Below are 15,035 nucleotides of genomic sequence, written 5' to 3'. Positions count from 1 at the left end.
ATAAACAAAAAAAAAAATGCATTTTACCTTATGGCATAAACTATAAATAATTTTAATCATTAATCATGTAGCAGAATAAACACACAGATTTTATGTGCATATTTCAAAATCCCCCTCCCACCACCAGTACAACTAACAATGTAAAATTAATATAAAAGGAAGATGATCTGGGTGAGGTGAAAATAACTCAAATAGTCATGAATCTATTTAATTAGAGCCAACATTTCGCCCCACATTGGAGGGTTTTATCAGGGATAAAAAAGATACAGGCAATTAAATGAGGTAAAAAAGTAAGAAAATAGATAAATAAAATTTAACAAAAAACAAAATTAACAAAAATAAAATTTACATCAATTATTATTTATTACCAATTTACACCAATTAACAAAAATAAAATTTAACAAAGTTTTAACTACACCTTTGATGATAATTCCTATAAAAATTAACAATGTAAATTAAAGAACATAAAAAAGATGTACAATGAAACACATCTTTTTTTTATTTTCTTTAATTTATATAGTTCATTTTTTTCTTTTAGTATTTTTCTGCTCAAAGGACAAACTTGGACATTCCTTTAAAAAAACAAAAAATCTTTTGTTCCCTTCTCTTCCCTAATAAAATTCTTCTACCAAAGGAATTTATTTATACCAAAGGAATCTTTTTGATTCTTCATTGTCAATAAAAAGAACAAAGTTTCACTAGCAGGCCATTTTTTTTTTTTAAGGCTTTACGGTACATCATTATCTGTAACATCTGACATAGAGTTAGAGTGGATATTGTCAAAGGCCACATTCAGAATAATGAATAGAATGAATAATCAGCATTAAAACTGGCATTTAGAATACTATTCTTTCATAGTCATAAAGCAAACAAAAACTATTATCTGTAGGAATAGATAATGTCCGTGAAATTGATTCTGAAGGAATATTAAGGTATAAAATAACTCAGTATAATTGGATGATGGCTGGTTACAGATTGTAACTTATTTATGTATACCTATAGTTTATTTTTATTAGCAACCTTTACAGACTGTGCAGTTTCATTTTCATAAAAATAAGCCTATTCAGTCACAAAATTATTACATAAACATCTCACTACCGACAAAAAAATGTTAAGTGGAACACTAAAAACATTCTTGAAAAGAATTTGTTATGTAACAAGAAAACCGGATAATAGTTTCTTTACAATGTAATATTTGTGCTAAAGCAAACAACTTCATTCATAAAAGAATTATAACTAAGAAGCATCATAACATTATAGCCATTCATGATTGTGCTGTGTTTTTCAATTGAAAAACTAATAAAAAAAATACTAGCACTATAATAAAATTATCGTAATTTACTCATTAATATGTTGGCCAAAAAAATATAAACATACAAATATTTATGACGGTTTCATTATGTAGAATATAAGAAAAAATCACATTTATTGTAACTAGTAAAAATAATTAATATAAAATATCACTTTTCAAGAATAAAAAAGATATTTTGTTAATAGAACTCACTTATTTTTTTTCCGGATTGGCATAAGATTCTTGAGGGCAGTGTTATATCTAGAAAATCCATGTCCAGGTACATAGTGATAAGAGCGGTCGTAACGATTCGACTTGAAATAAGATAATTCATCTTCTTCTTTCGAACTAAAATTTAATATGTTAGTATCTAGTCATAAAATAATCTTTAAAAACAAGATTAGATAATAATGAACACAAACCCTTCAGGATCCAAACCTTCTAAAACTCTTTCTTCATTCATTGTCTTAAATTTAAGTTTCTCTGGATCCTAATATAAAAAAAAAACTTTTATAAACACTTCTATTTACAATCATTACATCATCAAGTCACAAACACCAAGTAAATTTAAATAAGACAAAAATTGCTTTATATTCATAATTTATGTAAAATGTCAGACACATACTTACACTAAATAAAATTTAAAAACAGCATGAATGATAGAATATAGAACATTTGTGTTCTAAATAATAAAATTAGATAAAGAGAGGTTTTATTGTGTTAGCTTCCCGGTTTGAGACAGTTGTAGAAAGACAAACACTCAAACTGATAATTTTTTAGGGCGGTCTAGTATCAGACAAATTCTATAGCAGTTTCCTTCAACGCTGGCATATCAGTTGTCAAGTGACTCATTCTGGATAACATGTAAATCAGTGTTCGTTCCTTTATCTGCATTTCAAAGTTTATTCGGGTTATAATTTTTAAAATGGCCAAGAATGCCTTTGTACCCAAAAAAATTCATATCATGTTCAAATATCCATTTGAATAACAGCATTACAATGAGGATAAGTTATGACTTTAATTGATATTAAATTTGAATCGATAATTGCCCAATTAAAACGAAATCCAAAGAGTAATGAAACGAACTAATCGTTAATGATGGATTTCATTATCGAGAAAAGTAAAATAATTTTTTCTTATTGATATGTGACGATTGGTTTCCCATGAAGATATATATTTATGTGGATTCAAAATAAAATGTGTTTACTATTTTCTAAAGGTGCCTTTGAACCTTTGCCAAACAAGGGCAAATTCACACATACGCAAGCATGTGGATGGGTTACGTGGCTTGGCTGGTACATGTTAAACTGGATTTGTGGCTGACCCAGTAGTCAGTTTTTGGATACAAATCAAAGAGCGCTTTTGCTGCTTCCCCACGTTTGTATTAAGTTCGCATTGTTTTAGAACTGCCAACAGATAAATATTTGTGTTTTAACTAATTAAAGAATTCCTCCAATCATCAGATTCAATTATTAAATCTATTTTACGATTGTATATTTTAATATTCTATCGATTTGGTGTAATGTTTCTAATCTTGATAACTAACTTTAGAAGCTTATTTTTGATTAAACACACAACAAATATATATTTATAAAGACATTATACTTCTAGATAATTAAATTAAAAAGTTTCTGATAAAAATTCTTAAACGAAGGTTGAATTTATAGGTTATGTAGTACTGTTTATATGAATTTTTATGTTCTTTCTTTCGATTCATTGGATGACGTTTCCGACCCATGTTTGGCCATTTTCAAACCTAATTCCTACTGTTAGAACACTGATAAAATTGGCAATAAACTGTATTTCATCAAACTACACATACTTGCCATTATAATTAATATATCTCTGCTGCAGTTGATGTTAATTCCATTTCCTTAGCTGCAATTAGAATCATTACAGCATTAAGTCACACTTTATTTTATTTATTGAAATTTATGATTAATTGGGCGTTAGTAGTGCTTACATTACTTTCGTTTTTAAACGGGACAAACTATGAAAGTATTTGATGATTAATTAAAGAAGATAAGAGGGATAATATTTTTATAATATTGACTCGTGACTGCAGCGACTCCGGTTCAAATCTGGTCTGGGGGGGGGGACTGAATTTTATTTCTGTGGCGGTCCAATGAAATGAAAACTTGACCCCTCACCATGGTTAGAAGAATAGATAAAAAAAAAAAAAGGTAGATAACACATTTCCAGAAATAAGAGTAGTAATATTGTCGTACTATGTACTGTTGAAAAGCCAAATATTACAACAAAAATAATAATAATAATATTTAACTTAAATAGTCTTAGAAGGAAATGGAGAATGAGAAAAAAACTCTTAAATAAAAGGTCTTTGCTAACATGTGTTTCACTGTTGCTGTTGGACGCATGCACAGTGCGTAAGTGAAAGTTGTGTGATGTGAATCACACTAGAATTTTATTGATATTTTCGTCAATACTAAAGCTTAAATTTGGTTCAGGCACTAGCAGATAGTTAACAAAATCAATTACCAGCAAAATTTTCTCTTGTGTCCCTTGGTTTTTCATAAACTCGAATGTTCAATGTATGTTACTTTTTAATTTGAAACAAATTAATGATTTTAACTAGCGTGTTGTTTATAACTTGAAGTTTTACAGAAAATAATTCGAAATGTCGCATCTCTAATCTGGAGGACCCCTATATTTTGGAAGTTCCAGAGGTCCCCACTTGGTTAACTACGGCACTGTTTGGCTAATTTTTGTTTAATGTCGTCCAAACATTACCAAAATACATTCTAATTTATATATTTAATTAAAAATGATCCCATATTTTTATATCTAATTCGGTTCAATAGCTGAACGAAAACAAGTTGTTTGTAGATGATTTTGAGACAGAACATTAAATGTTTTAAATGAAAATATTATTCTCTTTGAATGAATTCAATTCATGAATATGTAAAATCTTCACTTTTGTAACTTATGTGGATATAAAAAAAAAAAAAAACAATTAATAAAATTACCATAGCTCGTGTGAAGGTCGTACAGATCCAAAACACTTTCGAAGTTTTCGACACTAAGTAAAATAATTGTGTAAAAATAAATAAAGGAATTCATTCAACGGATTATTTACTGAGAACAAGCTGGAAACCTCAACTGGAAACATTAAACTGGCAATAACAACAACCAGACATTTATAGAATTAATTACGTAACCAATATTAAAAGTGAAAATAAAGTTGTTTTAACGTCTTATATATTTTTTTTTATTACTTAAAATTATACAGGTATGTATATTTATTAAAATGTTTATATCTGTACAAAAGCTTGTATTTTTAAGTGAATAAGTAATCGATAACTTCCGATACTATCGATTCTAGTCATCACAACCTTTTTAATAGTGGGCATAAACTTTCATTATTATGATTTATTTGTTTTTAAATAATAATTCATTATCCGATAAGGATGTTTCGGAGAACATTTCCCCATGTTTAGCCTAAAATTATTCTTGACAACAGTATTTTTTTATGTAGATGACATGGTCGAGGGGGGGGGGGGTGCGGTCAACAAATAATCAAAAACTATTTATAATTTTATAAATAACCTCAGTATTATTTTTGCAGGAAAATCTTTGATTGGCCTTGTGTACCATATGAAAGGAAGAAGGTCCAGGTGGGATAAAAAGCTAAACTCAAATATTAATTAAACTATTTATTGTGAACCAATGATTCGCCCTACTTTGCTGGGTTAAAAAAAGATACATCTAAAATAATGTGAAAAAGTAAGAGAGTGGATAACATGAAATAAAAATAAACTAAGATATAGCTAAAACTGATTTAAAATGTTAAAATATACAGAAAAATGAACAAAGTAAATTCATTTTCATTCTCATTGTTATTCATTTCTTTATAAATTTTCACATATTTTAAATAATTTTTATTCATACCTTAGTTTACATTTATTTCATGTTATCTATTTCTCTTACTTCATTAAATTATTATTTTAAAATCATAACCATGAGAGATAGTTGACCGTGGATGACTTATACGAGAAGATGGTTGGGGGGTGCGGTCAAATTAAAACAAATAAGTTGAAGTAACTTATTTAATCGTGCCAATGTTCGGCCTTCATCAGGGCTTAGAACAGAACAAGAAAACAACCAATGAATACAGAAAATAAAAAAGGAAATATAAACAGAATGACATAAAGTAAATAATTTTACAGAATGGAATTAATATAATAAAGTGATGAGAGAAGTGGAAAATAAAATGTATACATAGGTAATTGAATAAGTAGTTAAAATAACATAATTAAGGAAATAAAATAAAAATGAAGTTATATAATGCAAAGCAATATGAATATAGTAGTTTATTAATAATGATTTAAAAATTAAAATTATAGAAAGTAAAATAAAATTGATAGAAAGAAAATATATGTAACCATAATAATAGATAAAGAGCAAAATATAAGTAAAGTTTAAAAAAAAAATTTGAAAATATTTTATTTTATTTTCTTAATTATGTTATTTTACCTACTTATTCAGTTACCTATGTTTATATTTCATTTTCCTCTTCTCCCATCACTTTATTTTATTAATTCCATTCTGTAAAATTATTTATAGGCACGATTAAATAAGTTACTTCAACTTATTTGTGTTTTAATTTGACTGCACCCGCCAAACGTATTCTACTCGTATAAATTATTATTTTAACTTATATATTCATTTAATTATTTATTTTAACTAACTTTTTTATCTTCTATATATTAGTTGTTTTTTTTGTAAATTGATTTACTGCTTGACTAATGTGTCTTTGGTTTGATTTTATATTGCTATCTAACGATAAATTTGTTTAATAGGTTTAACAGATCAAACATGGGCAGTGGATCACTGGAATGGGAAGGTCTGAGAGAGTGAAATAGGGAGAGTAAAATTGTTAAATGGAATGAAATTTTAAATAGAAAAAAAATTAAAATATTTGTATTTAGTGTACAGACGACAATTGATTGTAAAAGGAAAGGTAGAAAAAAAAATTATTGTTACATAATGTAAATCTATGTATTATATATATGACCGATCATGGATTGATTGGTATGTGGTGTATATAGCAACCCAATGTATTTGTATGGCATGGTTGAATAAAACATTTCTCTCTTGTGCTTTTTTTAGCCCAGATGAAGACCTCTTAAGTGGGGCGAAACATAGATTCACATTAAATAGTTTAATCACTATTTGAGTTATTTTGACAGCACCCAGACCATCTTCCTTTTATATTATTTTTACAATATTACTTGTACAGGGAGAGCAATTTAAGATATACATATGAAATATGTGGGTTTATTCTCCTACATGACTAATAATTAAATATTCGAAATCGGCCATGTGAAACTCTCAAAATTGAATTATTGTATTATCTATTAGATCGATCAAAATAATTTCTGTTTTTATAAACCTTGAAAATCTTTATAAAATTGTTTATAATTGGTGCCATAACATAAAATGCATTTTTTTTTCTATTTATGAAGAGAAAATAGAAATATTACTTGATTAAATGAATTGTACAGATGCCTTTTGATTGAATTATAAAATTAGATTATAACTTAAGCATTATTGATCTAAAAGTGAGTGGGTTCGAATTTGGCTGGGGCAGTTTGAACCTTCTCACTGCAGCTAGCATTGGTAGATAACCCGCCCTTTCTGCTCTAGTTGGATTTCATTAGTTGCACATGGGCCTGATGCATAAGACCCAGCTCATGACTCATACATTTAAAATATAAATAATTAATTGTATTCCTACAAATTAATTTGCTAAGGGTTTTATTTGTTAGGACTTTATTATACTTCATTTTAGGAATTTATTTTACATCCTTTATCCACTTCTTAATTCTTTTTAACATACGAACATTTCGGGCTCCTCTACCCATTATCAAGTTCTACAAATAAAAATATTTACAATTAACATACACTTTTAATCAACACAGTTTATAATGCACTTCAATCAAAATTTGTTTACACATTTACATATAAAAACTTCAATATTTAAATGTGTATAGATTTACTTCACTAACTTAGAAAAACATTTACACTTCTAAAATGTTTTTGAGATTAAGCCTAAATTTTTTAAGTTACTTTTTTTCCCCTTACCTTATTATTGATTTGTGGACATTTGTTATTTTAAATTGAAAATCATTTCTATATATTCGAAAATAAATATAAGTCCCAAAGCAATAATAATTCAGGCCTCAATGCACTGAAATTTGGATATGTAGATGGACAGAAAGACAAAAGTGCAATTTAAAAATTAATTTAGAAATATTATAAATAAAATTTAAATGTCAATAATCACTTGAAATAAAAATGATCTTCAAATGTAATAACTGTTTTAGGCAAAACATTGTTTGAAAACAGGATTAATGAAAAACAAAAAAAAATTGGACTTATATTCATTTTGGAATATATACAAATAATTTTCAATTTAAAATGACAAAATTAATTATAAGGTAAGGGGAAAAAATAACTAAGAAATTAAGGCTTAATCTCAAAAATTTTTTTAGATATGTAAATGGTTAAAAGTTAAAGTTAAAAGTTAGTGAAATAAATGTATATTTATTTAAATATTGAATTTGTTGTATGTAAATGTGTAAAAAAAAAATTATTAAAGTGCAATATAAACTTTGTTGATTGTAAATATTTTTATTTGTAGAACTTGATAATGGATAGAGGAGCCTGAAACATTCCGATGTTATAAAGAATAAAGAAGTGGATAAAGGTGTTTAATACATTTGCAAATAATTTTTAAAATTAGTTTCTACCACACTTAACATGAAAATACATTTTAAGCAATTCTAGAATTCTAAAAATTAGCTAATTGATTTAATTATTAACAAATTATTTTTTGGTTAAGTAGTATGTCATAATCCATAAACCATGAACAACAAAAAAATTCAATTTTTTAAAAAATATTTTTAAAACTGAGACGCAACATATTACTATATATGAGTGTAAACATAACATGAAAAAGCATTTCTGATAGAACCTAAACGGTTACGAAGAAGTTAATAAGTTTTTTTTTAAGGGGACCTAAAATTCAGGTAGAAACAAATTTAAAAAAATATTCAAATATTATATGTATATTTCAAGAGCTCAGTGTTAGGCATCGGTCTCCACTACTATATGAAAAGACACCCAAATAAGCAAATTAATTATTTCCTCATTATTAAGGAAGATTCCTTCTTCTTCAGAGAATAATTGAGGTTCAAAGAATTTTTCTTTTCTTTTTCCAGATAAATTAATACAAATTTTAAAAATGAACCAGAATATAACAATATCAAATTTTATTGCATATATTATTTAATTGTACTAGAATTAAACAGCAGTATGATTATAACATTTTTGGTGAAAATAAAAAATCATATATACTAAAAATTAATTAAATTATACAATCAGTTATGACAAGTCCTATTATGATTAAACGTAATATTACAATATAAAACATGGTAAGATATTTAATATGCTAAATAAATTAATAAAATCTATCATAACATAAAGTTATTTCATGTGCTGTTACTAAAAAAATTTAATATTTTTTTACAACTAACGACATACTGCAACTATTCTTTATGATGCTACTACTGTTACAGCATGAAATTTCATTTAATCAATAACAATTTACTACAGTCTTTTAATATACTTTAACAAAGGCTTCACAATATATTTGTACCGTAAGTGCCAACAGTATATTTTTTTGGCAGTAATGATTCATATAAAAAATCCAGTTCATAGGATCAATTCCAAATTAATAGTGTATTATCATTTTCAGGTGACATTTTTACACTACTTACATATTAGCCATGCTATAAGTTCAGCATAACCTAGACTATAACCTTCCTTGTTTATTTATGCATATTTTAAAAGAACATAGTAACCTAGACTATAACCTTCCTTGTTTATTTATGCATATCATTTTAAAAGCATAGTATAGTTAATTTATCATTCAAAAACTATTAGGATCAGGCAGTTACCCAATTCAAAATGATTCCGAAATTATGGTATTAAACCATAGAGAAAAGTATGCGAGTATGGCCATGATATATGGATTTATTTGAGTGAAAAAAAAAAAAAAAGTGAATGTAAAGGATGCTATGAAATGAAGAGTAAAAAAAAAAGGTACAACTTGGTTTTCTGGGCCAGGAATAAGTTTTACTACTTGCTATAGAATTATAGTTAGGCAAAATAATTAAACCGTTGATTCAATTATATGACCAATTATACAAAGGAGGTATCTACACATAATATGAAAAAAAAAATTGGAGTTCTGGTAATGATGAAATAAATGAACACAGCCATTTGTATTAATATGAATCAAGTTAGCTGTGGTGTCAAGTTTTAGAGTACGAACTTCAGCATGCCTAATACATAAGTATTGTATATTTTTATAAACACATGAATAATAACTAGCTTTTTTTTTTTGCTTTTTTTTAAAATATTTTTTAGCCTTGTTAATAAAAAACAACACAATAAACATTGAATTATATTCAGTTCTACTTTTACACACTATTTTTTACTTCTCGATTCTTTTTTACCAAAATTCATCTTCCTATATACATTACAAAAAATAAATGTGACCAGAAATATGCATAACTAAGGATTATCTAATTGTCATTTTAAAACTGCATAACAATATAAACAATTTTCAATCGATCAATACAATATATAGATTTATATACTATTAAAGTTATCACTGTCAATATATAGTAACAATAACAACTGTACAAAATGATAAATTAATCAACATTTTTAGTTTCTATTTAAAAAACTATAATCAATGTCGATTACTCTACATATTGCACCAATAACAATATCAACATATTTTTTTTTATTATTAACATCATTTATGAGTTTTCATTAAAAAAAAAATAAACATAAAATAAAAAACTCCTAATTTAATAACAAAGGCATATATAAATGCTGCACAAATTCTACTAACAACTTTGTTTAGAATTATATATATAAAACATTTCCTATACAAAGGGGTGGCACTTATAGAACAGATGGCGGAAAGCAAAATTTGCGCAGCGAACCACATTAACATTGCGATGCTCAAACAGGAGATAGTAATGCACAAACATCTCTAGGAGCAGTATTCACATTTACACTCTAGTAAAATTCATCTTTCAACATTTGCAAAGTTACTTCATTCATAACACACAGCTCCATTCATTAGAATTAAATCTGAATTTAAATAAAAAACATTTAAACTATTCAGCGAATGCATATAATTTTTTTTTTATTTTAAGTTTTTTTTTTAATATTTAACCTTTCCAATATTTGACAGCCATCATTTCATTCATATAGCACGTAAAACCAGCAGGACATTACCAAATTGTAAACCATACCTAATATTTTTTTTTCACTTTTTTTTTTCTTTTTATTTTTTAAATTGGTGTAGCAGTTATTTTTGTTGAAGAATTTACATAGATTGCTAAGGAATATTAAAATCGTTGACACAAAGCGAATACTGATCGTTATTCCATTAAATCACGCGCTTCAGGCTCATCTTGTAGATTAAGTTGTGGAACTAGGGTTAAAATACCTCAAACCATTTATCTGAAAAAGAAAACAAAAATTAATTAGCACAATTATTATTATTATTATTAATACAACCATATTACTAGTACAACAAAAACAATGAAATGACCATAAATAAAACAAATATTTAAAAAAAAAAAAAGAAGCAGAAATAAATTCTCAATTTAGCCTGAAATCAATCATGTAATGTCTAGAGAAGTTTAAAGCAATTCAAAAATGAAATAAATGTTCTAAATTACCTGTTAACTCAAATTATTTTATTTGAATTTACCATATTTCCTAGAATATTGGTCGATTCCCCCCTCCCCCAATTTTGAAAATAATGTTAAAGGAAAAATAATTGTGGCAGCCTTCGGACTGGCCAACAGAAGTAAAACTTCTGGAAATGAAATGTCTTAAAATTTTATTAATAATGGATCATGCATTCCCTCTTTTAGCAATGAAGAAATATTAGTTCAATAATAATAATAATAATATTAATTAGAATTGAACAGCCATTTCTTAAATCAATTCTAGCACGAAAATTGTTTATATTGTAATAGGAACTCATATTTATATGAGATAATAGGAGCTCATTCAATTCAGCTGGTACTGCTGGGATTGTTAATCTCATCTGACTTCCTACTATCCTATTACAACATAAAAATGTTCCTGATAGAATTGATCAGTATTGCCCCACCCTATGATAACCCCTACTACTTCTTTTTTATCCCGTGTCACAAAATCAATTTACTACCATGTAATTTTTTTTTTTCATGAGTTGTGGTACGTCGGTAAAGAAGTTTCACATCAAAAATTTAGAGAAAAAAATAATAATAAGAAATCAATTTTCAAATATAATATACACATTTCGAATATAAATAAACATTTATTTATAATCTTAATATTTTCTTGAGACTGGTAACTTTTTAATAAATAATTCAAATTTTATCCATTATAGTCTCAAAACCTTTTATTTCTCTTATAAGTCCGACGTTTCGGCCAATCCGGCCATCTTCAAGGACAATGTTAATACAACTTTGAAACCATATAATTTAAACAACTCTAACTTCATGCAGGTTATTCTGCCCAGGTCAAAAACATCAATATCTAATTAGTCAAATATCACTTAAAACAAAGTCAAAATCATTCATCAGCAGACACTATTTCTTAAACTTTTATCACAACAAGATTGTTTTACTATGACCTAAATAATTCATAACAATGAAAATCTTAAGAAATCAAACAAAGTGTTAATGGATATATCTCTATAGGGATATATCTTTTTTTTTCTCGTTCAGAAACCCTTAATTCATATTTTCTGTTAGTATACTTAAGCTCAAACACCTTGTAAAGTACACCGTAATATTACATTTTCAATAAACTTCAAAACATTAATAACTAAGGGTAACTACTACCAATAGCTTGCTGCTCTGCTAAAGCCATTTCTTAAGAACAATAAATGCTGAATAAAGCTTATGATAATATGAATTTGTCTCAATCAAACAAACTTATTACAATTCTGGAATCCATTTTGATTTTGCTTCAAAGGCATAGAGCGAATAAATTATTCTATTTATAAATTCACTTCCATGCAAGCATTGTTAGCGAGGCATCATAATCTACTACAATATAAACTCGAGGCAGGAAGCTAGTAGAATCAAGTTTGATAATTTTGTCAGATTTTGAAATATGATTGATGATTAATTGATCAAAAATATTTATAAGGGTAATATAGGGGGTAATAAAGAATGTTTGTTTTTTCAATAATTTGTTAAGGTATTTTCTAGTTGTCAGGAGGCAATTTTTAAATTATCCCTCCTTCTCCCCAAAAAAGTAAATAAATAAGCATTTTCTTTTCTGCATTGTTGTTCTAATGGAATGTTTCTCTTAAGTGTGGTAAGCTTACCTACAGGAGTATGGTAAGTTTGATGACGATACGCACTACATCGATTTTTGAATGTGCCTGGAGCAACAAGGTATATACTTTCACTTACCAATATATGGAATATATAATAAGGGAAAGTATTGTAATCGTGAAAAAAATTTTCCATGGAAATACACATTTGGAGTTCTCTGAGTTCAAATAACCAAGTTTCAAAAATGATTTATATATCCCCTCTGTTAATATCCTAGCTCAAAAACATTAGTCGTACGGTAATGAAATTAAATATTTAGGGAATATGTAAGAAAAACTAGAAGTGTCACTTTAGAGATTTGATTTTACACTTTTTTAGAATTTTTTTTTTCAAAAACAGCCCTATCGATTCAGATATAACTCAGTAAATTTATGTACAATCTTCAAATCCTGTATTTTCAACCACCTTCGGTCCTCCCAATTCTGGAAGAATAACAATTAAAAGTTTCAACTAAGATGTAGATAGAAATAATATTTAATATAAATATTATAAAAGAATCTATAAGCATGTATATGTAAATATGTATGCATATTCATATAACAATCGCTACTTCATTCATTTCATTTTATTGGAATTGTATCCTTAAGATTTATTATTTGTTAGAGGATTTATTTTATTTAATTTTTTTTTTCATTACCTTTTATGCTGGTTTATTTATTTATTTATCCTCTGTATTTGATAATTTTGATTTTTGCTTAAATTTGTAAATATTTATATAAACAGTAATTGTACCTTTTTGTTTATTATTTTTAGTTTATATTGGAAGAAGATAGTTGACAGTATGAAGTAGATTGTAGGAAGATAGTCCGGGTGGTGGTCAATACAGGTATCAAAATAGTAACAAAAAACTATTTTTGCGAAATGTTGGTTAGCAATAAATAGTTTTTGGTTACTATTTTGAAACCTTTATTGAGCATCACCCGGACTATCTGCCTACAATCTATTGTTATATTTACTTGTATTTGATTCTTTTTCATTTCCCCTCCCCCTTTTTTATTAGAAGTAAGTAACCTTCTTATTTATAATATTATAAATAGTTTTATTTTAACTGTTCAATTTTTACTTTATATATTCTGCTAATTGTTTTTATTTATTTTTTATCTTTTCAAATTTATAATTATAATTATACTAATGATGGTTTATAATTTCATTTTGTATTTTACTTTAAGGCTCTAAAGCCTTATTCTGACACCTGTAATATTATTCTAATTATTACAATTAAGTGGTCTTATTAGTATCAGATAGGTCTCCTTATTAAAACAGTCTATTATAACTCCCTCATAAGCACAAAAAAATAAATACGATTTTTATACTATTAAAAATAAAAAAAATATCAACGAACCAATCTGGTAACATCATGTCTTAACCATCGTTTTGTAGAATATGTACATAATTTCTTCTGATTTTAGGACATTATTAAAGTTTTTCAGTAAGAAAGTAACAACAACAATGATTACATCCTATCCTAAGATTTATAAAATGGACAAAAAGGAATCGACTAGCACTAAGCTGATATTATTAATAAATTAAATTTGTAATAGTTGATGGTGGTTTAAACTCGTGCTATTTCAGCAATATTTATTATAGGTGTACCAAAGTGCACTCGAGAAGTGGAAAACATAGAATAGCCATGGTATGTCCTTTTTAATTTTAAGGAAATAATGATCATTGAGGGGATAAAATGTAACAGCTAGGATTTTAACTTAATTAATTTTTTACAAATGATGATTATATAGTTAAGATTATAAAAAGGATCAGTGAACTAACATAAGGTATGTTACATTATATTACATTAAAAACCATAGTTTTTTTAGAATACTTGTACAATTTCTTCAAATTTCAGGACATTGTTTAAGTTCTTCAGTGAAAATTGGTATTGGTAACTGGTGGGGACAGAGGGGGGAACTAGTCCGGTAAGTGAGTCTAGTGGTCCTTTTTGCTAACCCCTGGTGGCTATTTTGAAGTTGCCAAGGTACTAACCGAGGTGGAAGTTGTCAAAATTCATTTCTCGGGACTGCCGATATAAATATTAACTGCCATATATAAAATATTAGAGAAATAAATATTAACTGCCCCAGGTAAGAATCGAATCCATAACATTCCAAAGATTTACGGCCCAACAAGCACAGCCGGATAGGAAGTAACTCCAATGATTACATCCTATCCTAAGAGTTGCAAAGAGGAGTTGACAGCATAATGTCAATATTATTAATAATGTTAAAATTAAACTTCTAATGATGTTGTTACATCCTATCCTAAGAGGTTAATCAGGAATCAAAATATACTATTGGAGTTTA

At 26.9% G+C, this 15,035-nt stretch overlaps 2 protein-coding genes across 9 annotated transcripts in view; both read right to left on the bottom strand.

Annotated features, from left to right (window-relative positions):
• The window catches only part of LOC106681580 (ATP-binding cassette sub-family C member 5), a 59,961-nt gene extending 55,575 nt beyond the window's left edge, over positions 1 to 4,386 (bottom strand). For 3 of the 7 annotated variants that reach the window (XM_067047978.1, XM_014421956.2, XM_014421957.3), the window contains exons 1-3: positions 4,279 to 4,379; positions 1,714 to 1,781; positions 1,505 to 1,639 (exon numbers count right to left, since the gene is read on the bottom strand). In XM_067047978.1, coding sequence (XP_066904079.1) covers positions 1,505 to 1,639; positions 1,714 to 1,781; positions 4,279 to 4,281 — 206 coding nt within the window. In that variant the 5' untranslated portion in view covers positions 4,282 to 4,379. Of the gene's footprint in view, positions 1 to 1,504; positions 1,640 to 1,713; positions 1,782 to 1,920; positions 2,307 to 4,278 lie in introns of those variants that run through there. The other 4 variants (XM_014421955.3, XM_014421959.3, XM_014421953.3 and 1 more) reach the window with 3 other exon arrangements.
• A 4,183-nt stretch (positions 4,387 to 8,569) lies between these two features.
• Gdap2 (ganglioside induced differentiation associated protein 2) overlaps positions 8,570 to 15,035 on the bottom strand; it is a 96,613-nt gene continuing 90,147 nt past the window's right edge. For both annotated transcript variants that reach the window (XM_014421951.3, XM_014421952.3), the window contains one exon: positions 8,570 to 10,858. In XM_014421951.3, the coding sequence (XP_014277437.1) occupies positions 10,817 to 10,858 (42 nt within the window). In that variant the 3' untranslated portion in view covers positions 8,570 to 10,816. The remainder of the gene's footprint in view (positions 10,859 to 15,035) is intronic.

This window comes from Halyomorpha halys, unplaced genomic scaffold (assembly GCF_000696795.3).
Source record: "Halyomorpha halys isolate HHAL.00 unplaced genomic scaffold, Hhal_1.1 Scaffold349.1, whole genome shotgun sequence".
NCBI classification, from domain to species: domain Eukaryota; kingdom Metazoa; phylum Arthropoda; class Insecta; order Hemiptera; family Pentatomidae; genus Halyomorpha; species Halyomorpha halys.
This window is presented reverse-complemented; position numbering and strand designations above follow the sequence as displayed.